Consider the following 10,334-nt stretch of genomic DNA (forward strand, 5'->3'; position numbering starts at 1 on the left):
TAAAAAAAATCAAAAATAAGTCGACTGAAAAATCTTGTCTTGCTGATGATTGCTTATTCTTAAAGTTTCTTCTACATGTATTTAATATAGTTTGCAATATAATTGAAAACAAGTGAAAAGAAATGTAAAATTTGTAAGTTTATAAATCTTTTTAAACAATCGTAATGACCTTTTTGATATAAATGTACAGTTGCTAGATATTCTTTACATTTAACTGCTTTCAAGGTAAATGACAGAACTCGCATTTTACTCCTCTGTTATATTTTAGCCATGCCCGACCATATAAGTTGATTAGCTAGATATTCGGTCACATTTTTATAAACTTCATATCGCAATGATGATTACGACAAAGTTTGGTTAAATAAGATCTCGTAGTTCAAGAATATAAGATTTTTGTAAAAGATAATGAACGACGTACGACGACGGACTCCAGACGAAAGACACCAAGTGTTGTGATTACCACACTGATAAAATATCAATTCATTTTAGAGAATTACTTTAAAATTGAGAAAGGAAATGGGCAATGTGTCAAAGAGACAACAACCGACCATTAAGTCCACTTCACTTTGTTAACCTGAATGAAATTACAAAGAATGTGTTTAGATTCTTTAATAATAACATCCCATGTCACGCTTGATAACAGAATAATCTTATGTATAAATATAAACATGTTTTGTCGAGAACGACGAATTACTGTTTTGCGAGATCAATAATTCCTAATTCCTAAGATTTCTGTCTTTGATTACTGAATACCATAGTCTTTCCATATCAAGACGATGACTGCTCGTAAAAAGTGTCAGAAATTTGCATTTTTGACCTGAGGAGGCATAACAATTTATCCATTGCTCTTCGTTCCCAATCATATATTTTTTGTTATCTAAGAATTGAAATTTTACGCCATTTTTATAACTTTTAATTTTTGCCGGCAGAACACCAAAAAGATAATAATCCTCGACAGGAAAAAAATCTGACGATAAAGCAGCCCTGTAAAAACTAGGGATCAGAGTTGTCGGTAAAAACACAGCATATCCACTTAAATAAGGCGAAGGATACAATTGTTTGCCTTTAAGGTATGAATCTGGAACGTACCATCTACTGGATTTAGCTCGAATTATTTTACTGGATTGCATATATGCTCCCATTATATAGGCGTCGTCTACAATTTGACTAAAGTACTGTTCAAAAAACAGAAACAAGTTGATAAAAGCATTATCATCAGTTTTTATAACAACTTCAGCATTCAAGCAGTATTCATTCACCCATTTTATTCCCATGAATCCTTTATATGTCGAATTACGAAACGTATCAATAAAATTTCCCTGTATAACATCTGCATGTTGTCTATTCTCTTTCACAAGTTTCTTTGTTAGGGTTTCATCATTAACAGTTCCAACTAAATAAACCACTTTGACAACTTTCCTTTTGTAAAACGTTGAATTCAACCAGGTATTCCTGAGTTCCAAACGTCGATTGAAATGTGTTACTTCCGAATGGACAAGAACAATGCATGATACCAAATGGTGTTGTTTGCAGATGTTTTTATTATTTATCGAATATTTGATATCCCCTGGTTCCAACATCTTCTCAGCGTTGTTGTAATGGATATATTTTTCGGAGTCTTTCCTTTCAACGATTAGAGTGTTTCCAAAAGTCATGGTGTAGGTAAATATTAAGACACTTATGATGAGGAAAACTGCTACTGCCCTTTTCCTAGATATTCGCATTGTCCTCATTTTACCCTATAAAAAAGAAACAAAATTGTAAATGTTTTAGTCACTGAGACAATTTTCCCTTTCTTTGCAAAGAGGATTCAAAAGACAAAAAGTAGCAATATTCGCTAGGAACATGTATTTATAACAAAAAGAACATGTTTGTGTGGCCAGATGAGAATCCAAGACAGATTAAGGTAGACAGGTTTCTCTTAATTAACAATAATATAAATTTTTTAAATCATACTTATTACATTATTGTTTTGGGAAAGGGTGAAGGTTGGTACCAATTAAAACGTTTAAACCTTCTGCATTTGTTTGCACCTATTCTATTAAGTCGGGAACCTGATGGTCAGTGGTTGTCGTTTGATGATGTGGCTTTATATGTCATAAATCAGGATATTGGTTTATCGATTTAATTATTACATGTAGAACCTTTTACAACTGACTGTACGATATCGGCTTTTTTCGTTGAAGGCTGTATGGGGAACTTTACCGGTTGCTTGCATCCACGTCCATAGGTATCTAATGGTAAATTGTCTCATTGGCAACCATACCACATCTCCTTTCTTCTAAAATACAAAACAATTGTACTCTTGTTTCAAAATTTGCGTTTTTCCTGATAGAACTTGTCTGATTGTTTCCTGTTATTTTTATATTTAACCGAGGAAAAAACATCATCTATAAGAGGAAAACAACGGAACAACAGAAACACTGAAATGCTACAAAAAATAACGCCAACATACATATGATAGAAACGTACTATTTATAAACTTCTGCATTTGTTGAATATAAAAAGAAACCAACACTGTGTATCATAAACGAGTTCATGTATGTGATAAAGGATGCCGCTGTTCGATACATATTAATTGATTAAGTGAAAACAAATGCGGGTCACAAACCTAAACCGAGGGAAACACGTCATCTATAAGAGGTAAACAAAGGAACAACAGAAACATTAAACTGCTACAAACACAAACACCTGCACACTTAGAAACGGACTATTTGCAAACTACTGCATTTGTTGAATACAAACCGTTACTAATGTATTACGTCCGAAGCGCTTTTCTCGATTTACATTCATTAGGAACGCTCAAAGCCGAATATTTTAAGGCCAAGCATATATGATAAACAAAACAGTTGAAGAGCTATCTGATCAAAAGTACCTGAAAATAGTCAAATTCATCTATGATCAACACTGCCTGAGAGAGTTACACGGACAATTTTAGAACGGTTTGTTATAAATCACGTCAGTACTGAAGAAATGGCTACTGAGCTGATAATACCATCGACCATAGGGCAACATTTGGTGCCAGATAATATACATAGAACTTTTTTTATGTATACATTTTACACGAATAAAAACCGACAGAAAATCAAAGAGTGTAATCTATTGTTTTATTATGTTTAATCTAATGTTCCGTATAATTTCTAAAGAGAAAACTAGTCTAAACTGGGTCATATTATAACTAGAATATGTCTAATCAGCCATTGAACGCAGTCCGTTTCTTTACAAAAGTTCATGGTTAAAATTACCAAAGTCAACGCCCAACTAATTCATGTATACGACTGGATAGCATTAAACGTCGTATCCTAATTTGTTTTTCCGTTGAAATTTGTTAGGTTGTTTTTTTTACTCTTAAACAATCTTATTAATTGTTTCATTATGATATCAAAACTCACCCCAAACCTATACAATAAATGCAATGTCAACCTTAATTCTACTTATTGATCAGTATATTTATCAGTTTTCTTGCATTTATAATTTATACTTAAAGAAAAAAAGCATATCTACCTTTTTGAACGCAGATTCATACACGACACCACAGTCAAAATCTGTCACAACTGAATAAGTTGTAAAACTAAACAACGTTAAGTGGATAATATCAACTTTTTAAAAATATTTTTCAAGCATGCAAAACATTTAACAATAGAATTTACACGACTCACCTGGTTAGTAAATGATACTAATACTAAGCTACAAACATGAACATACATTCAAATAGTTTTTGAAGTACTATACAGATAACATCTCTTGACCATAAAGATCACAATTTTCGATATGATTTTACACCGATAGGTAACATGAGTCTTAAGTTGTTAGAAGATCGGGCCGGTTTTAACGGAGCTATAATAAGACATAAAGCTTTATTTAGAGCCGGTATATGCAATACAAATACAAACACAAAATATATCTCTAGACATGTTTTTTTATTCTCTTGACACCATCTAAGGACATATCTCAGACCTCTCCTCGAAGCTGTCTTAGGATGATATTAGCAAAGATATCATGAATCTTTAAAATTCTAAATATTAACATGGATTTATTAAAAAAATCATTTGAAATCAGATATGCATTTGTTTTTATATATTACGAAAAAAAAATATGTTTAACATTCGAATAATCTATAATTCAAAAATATTTTCTTATGAATAATAGCAACTAAAAATTCAATAAGCAATCATTCATATAAAGATTGTACATGTATGTATCCATATCTTTTATGTTTTGAGGTTTCTTTTTATTGATTCATATCTTATTTATTCATATATCAGCCTGACAAGAAGTTCACTGTGTTTAAACATTATTATAAAATACCAACAAAGCAGATATATAACTAAAAAGAATATATTTAGCACCAGCTCAACAAGAAAAGAACTTGGCGGGGAGAAAGAGCGAAAGATACCAGAGGGACATTCAAACTCATAAATCGTAAATAAACTGCCAACGCCATTGCTAAAAAAGAAAAAGACGAACAGAAAAACAATATAACACAACATATTCAACTAAAGACTCAGGAACACGAACACCACCAAAACCTGGGTGTGATATCAGGTGTTCCGGAAGGGTAAGCAAATCCTTACCCAAATGTGGCACCCGTCGTGTTAAAGTTGCTCAGGATAGTACAAACCCGGTAATAAGTCTACTTTGCTAGGTTCACATTGGTGAAAAGGACCCTAGTAAAAAGATCTACCATCTGCACAAAATACCTAGTAAATGACAGAAAACTTATGCATGTCATAAGTAGGTCAACCTCCAATAATGCAGGTGTCTTTGGACGGACACATTTTTATTTATAGGATTTATTGTTCTACTTGTTTTATTTTGATATTTTAACACTTTCATTCATTATGTAGTTATATGGCAATGCACATTCAACGGGTACGGAAAGGGTTAAATTGAAATAAAATAAGAAAATCATTTTTCATTTTGACCATGGAGCACCAGTTACATCAAAAATCCCGGAAATCATCTGAGTTCAAAACAGTAAGATTTGTTTGCGTTTTTTCGCAAAGGTTGTAACGCAAACATAGGAATAAATATAAACAAAAATGTTAGGCACTAATAAGCTCCGTACGAAAAATGAACACTCTTTTATATTATTATTTTAAAAATATACAACAACAAATGAAGTATTGAAAGACTACACGTTTGAAAAATAGATATTTCATTTTTTAACGTTTTCAATGATTTACCATCTTTTACTTAAGAGGCATATCATATTATTTCATTGTGTACACCGACGTATTTACATTGTTTTCTTCTTAAAATTGCTCCTTGACTTGACAGGTATAAAGTGTTATTGTGAATGGAACGCATCTGATAATTGAAACATTAACACATCGAAAATGTCCTTCTTAAAATAGAGGTGCGAATTATTTTAAGATTTAAATGGCAGGATAGCTCTCTTGTTTTAAATTGTATTCTCAATATAAATTCATTATAAACTATTTAACAGTTACAACCATGGAGTCTTTATATCAGATTTTAAAATAGCACTTCCTAAACTCCCAAGTATTTTTTTCTAATTTATCTTATATACAATATACATTAGTTTCCCAAAAAAGTCTACCAAAAAACAAAAATCAGAGAATATGATATCGTTAGATTAAATAATTCATACTTGTATAAGAAGATACTTATCTTAACAATATTTCATGTTTCAAATTGTAAAACTGACAAATACATACATTATAGAAATATAAAAATTTGGCAACATGAAAACTTGTTTAAATCCATCTTCCTTGCTATTTGATGCATCAAGGTAAACATGGCATATGATTGGTTTTGCTATGTCTTGTTTAAATTGATAATCATTACGATTCGAAGATTCCCTCCCCCTTGGACCCCCTTCAAATTGACCATATATATATATATATAACAAAAAGTCGACTTTACGTTTAAGTTTAATGAATTTTATCTGGCCAAAGTAAGTTTATTCATTATATTTGTTCACACTGTGTTGTTCTGATATTATCATTTAAAGGACAACATAAATCAAAAGTCCTAAAAAGTTTTATTTCAAATAACGATACGAAGATCCCCCCCTTGGAACATTTTGCACCTGTATTTTATTATGCTTCCTTTTTTTCATAATTGTAATAAAGTCATTGTCGTGATCATATGGTTATTGTTTGACATTTCCGTGGATTGAATTTCGTACACTTTCCCGGGTTAAAAGTTCATATGAACGTAGCGAAATCAGAAACACGCTAATTTTATTCTTGTTATTTGAACTCTGATGAATGCTGTGTCATTGTAAGTCAATCACAACTCCTCTATTTTTCAGAAGTTTGGTTCTAAAAACAATTAATTAATAATCAGTATTTTAATACGAAGTCAATAAATTTGACCAACATTTATATAAAAAAGGTCGACTTTACGTTTCGGTTTAATGAATTTTGTCTTGCCAAAATAAGTTTAATCATTATATTTGTTCACACGGTGTTGTTTTGATATTATCATTTAAAGGGCAACATAAATCAAAAGTTCTTAAAAGCTTTATTTTAGAATTCAATTATTATCTTCCACGTGACAGATAATTATCTAAATGAGATGTTGTTTTAAATCTTCATAATATTTTTTATCGATAGACGTTGGTTCATCTAACACTCTTTATTTCTTATATTTATATATATTTTTTTAAATGAGTTGTATTTTCTCCTTCTCATTTCATCGAAGACTTTAAAATGAAAAAAAAATAACACCCTCCAAATCTAGGCAATCATAAAAAGCTTGCATGTGGATAAATAAATAAAAATCCAGATTTCTAATGATCGAGATGCATGTTTGTCAAACAATTTTTAAAGTATCTTTCCGAAATAAATTTGAATATAAAGGGTGAAAGTGAAGGTATGGAATAGATCGAAACAATAAATTCCTTGTTTAAAATGTCAAGTAACAAAACACAACTTAATAAAAAAATGAAATCTACAATAACTCTGTAACATTTCTTTGAAAAAAGAGCATCCATCTACCGTGTGAAAACATTTTCACCTGGTTTATTAGAAAATCTGCTTTGTTTTGTATGTACTGTACATGCAATATATCTAACACGATATGTAACGTGATGATTCATCATCATGACATAATATGAAATATAAAGAATCATCAAATATTGAAACTTGCGAATGTCACAATTAGGCCCATATAAAAACAAATTGCATAAGTTAAAGTCTCGTACTTGTTTAGTACTTTAAAACTTACATAAAACGTTTTCCAGACGTGGACGTTCAAGTTCTGGAACAGAAATAACTGATGAGTGTTTCATTGTAATTAGATAAAAATATTAGATCGATACTTTTAATTATCTGATATTTTGTTTTCAAAAAGCACATAAAGGCTTTTTATTAAAACCAATCCTCATGATAAAAAAAACATAGTTCTAGATCTTACAACATAATGGGTAAGGATAAGTTTGATTTCAATCTTCAATTTGGTAGCGCCTTAAAAATCTAGATTATTTTCAAGTAGACTAACTTAAAGCATCTTTTAAGAAGAGAATAAAGATGTGAAAACAAACCAAGCGTATGATATCGAATCCACTTTTGTAATAAAAATGAGTAAAAATGTCATGTTTTTTCACATGATTTTACATTACATATACGATAGCAACATACAATCAAGGGTCTTAAAAACAATAACCAAAATCTGCCACTTTGTTAGAGGGAATTCAACACTTCTGGTAGTAAAATTTGAATAACTAATTATCAGTGACACAGTGATCTTGTTGATGGAGAAATATTAAGCCTCGATAGGCTGATAAATTTTACCAAAAGGAGAACGCGAGTAAACATTATATCAACTTTACAACTTGTGTAACTGAAATGTTGCATTTACCTCGAGTAAGAAAAATATGAGAATGTTTATATCAAGAAATAAAAGGGTCTACTAGCAATGTTTTTCCTACTACGTTTCAATGAAAAGAAGAGCGTTTACACGATTCGGTAAAATAGTGATTTGGAAATGTACAATAACAGATTTTTATGATCCAATGACAAGTTTGATATCTGCTTAAAAGGAATCCGATTTAAACAATAATCATTACAATCAATCAATTTTAAAGTTTATAAAAATATTTCCATTGTGATTCTTTTTCATCTTAAAAATCCGAAAGATGACGACATATACTTTTACTCCTTAATAACATCGTGACTCAGCAAAATTTCAGGTACGAAACTAAGATGAACTTTGAAGTATATGTCAAAGCGTCACACACTTTTATCGTTTATTTTAGTAGGTTTAGATACAAAAACATTCTTATTAAGTCGATAGACATTTTTTGAAAAACGATTTTCTTTTGTTTTAAAAGTAGATTATATGTATAATACAAAAAGAATCATATGACCTGGTTAAGCGCTGTTGAACGATCGTTATCTAATTGTTAAATATTTTAACACAAAGGTGGAGCAAGCAAAACTTATATTCATTTTATCTCACTGATTATTTTGGAGATAGTCTTTGAATGTTTCCACAAAGTCAAACCGTTGAAGTTAAATACGGGTCTCTTTTTGAATTTCAGCTGCCTACATCATTTTAATTTCACACACTTAATGTTTAAAGTTCAACTTTTGCAAAGGCACAGTTTTGTGTTTGGGATATACAGTTAATTGTTATCGTGATTGTTATTCCGGGTGGTAATTTATACCATCCAAACGCATTTGTCGAAAACAAACTGACAATGCTCAGGCGAAAAAAAAAACAATCCGTAAGACAAACATCAGTATTATACAAAACAAACCCTAACGATTAAGCAACACGTACCAACCAAACACCGGGGGTTATCTCAGGTGCTCCGCAAGGGTAAGCAGATTTCTAAAAATTAAATCTTTTTTGTTCGGTCAAATTTTGAATATTAGTTTATTATTTGAACTAGAACAAAAAAGTTTTCACAGCAATCTTAAGGAAAGTTCTTTTGTTGTTCAACAATGTTGCAACACTGCAGGTTCTCATTAGCACCGTCTTATGACAAAATATTATTTGTCAGAAATAACACTTGGTCCAATTGACGACATTTTCTTATTGGTTTGAAATAAATTTAGATAAATACGTTCTTAAAGTATTAGAGTTTGCACATTTCAAGGTCTTACAATAGGAATACCGGCTTCATTGTTGCAATCACAAATATAAATAAGTGATAATGGAACAAATGTATGTACACGACGAAAAGAAAAATAACAGTGGTAAATGTGGCTTGTTTGCTAGCTATTATAATAGATAAATTAGTATCGAAAACAAAAATGTCAATATTCTGTATATAATATACAAGTATTAAATTGTTTGTGGAAAAAATATGTCCACCAAACGTAACATTTTCTTTTGGTAATCAACTTGAAGTTTTATTGTCTATTTCACATTATGTAAAAATCATACAAAATCATATAAAAGGCTCATCTACCTCAGGCATAGATTACTTTAGCTGTATTTGGCAAGACATTTAGGAATTTTGGTTCTCAATGCTCTTCAACTTCGTACTTTATTTGGCATTTTTAATGTTTTTGGATTCGAGCGTCACTGATGAGTCTTTTGTAGACGAAACGCGCGTCTGGCGAATATACTAAAATTAGTCCTGGTTTCTATGATGAGTATGAAGCATAATTTAAAGTACTTATTTCCATTCCAGATTTAAATGATGTACTGTCACATAAAAACACTTTTCAGCGAGTACTTTCAGCTCTTACATCCCAGTGTTACAGCGATACCAGTGACGCAAATTTTCTTAAAGTGAACTTCCAATGTCAGTAGTTATATACTCTATTCACTATTGCATTTACGCAACCGTAGTAAATTGATGTTCAAATCTTATAAGTCGATGAGAAATAAATGCACAAGTTAGTTTAGTTGTGTTGTTATTTGAAAACAATATTAAAACCTGACGAGATGCCAGATTCTTCCACATATGTCAGTTTATAAAACAAAATGTCTGTCAATGATTGTTATTTTTTATTTGTTAAATGGTATTTGTTCAAATTAAGCCATTAGCGTTTTAAAAGACTTGATTCATATTTGTATCCTGTGTTTAGTGCTAAACGCCATACACGGTGACTTATAGCAGTAAACATAATTGCCCTTTGCTCTAGGTCCCTCAATACCAAACAAACATCATATGTGTTTTTTTTATATGGCATCGATTAATTTAAATTGAATAAATTTGAAATTCAAAAACATAGTTCGTAAAATACCAAAGGGAATTTGAAGTAATAAGTTGTTGTATTAACAGTTTGTTTCGAAGATATTAACGGTAAGACGTCAATAATAAACAATGACCTTTTACGTTGACACTTTAATTAACACAAGAATTTGCCCTTTAAAACTGAATGTGATGACAATAATATCATTTGGAG

The 10,334-nt window shown here is 30.7% G+C and overlaps 1 protein-coding gene across 1 annotated transcript; it reads right to left on the reverse strand.

Moving 5' to 3' along the window:
- Positions 1-627: 627 nt before the first annotated feature.
- Positions 628-3,558, reverse strand: LOC134705588 (beta-1,3-galactosyltransferase 5-like). The gene is made up of 2 exons (XM_063564310.1): positions 3,505-3,558; positions 628-1,739 (listed from the first exon to the last, which is right to left on the reverse strand). The coding sequence occupies exon 2, from the start codon at positions 1,731-1,733 to the stop codon at positions 717-719; it is 1,017 nt and encodes a 338-aa protein (XP_063420380.1). The 5' UTR covers positions 1,734-1,739; positions 3,505-3,558; the 3' UTR covers positions 628-716.
- Between the last annotated feature and the right edge of the window lie 6,776 nt (positions 3,559-10,334).

This window comes from Mytilus trossulus, chromosome 2 (assembly GCF_036588685.1).
Source record: "Mytilus trossulus isolate FHL-02 chromosome 2, PNRI_Mtr1.1.1.hap1, whole genome shotgun sequence".
Taxonomy (NCBI): domain Eukaryota; kingdom Metazoa; phylum Mollusca; class Bivalvia; order Mytilida; family Mytilidae; genus Mytilus; species Mytilus trossulus.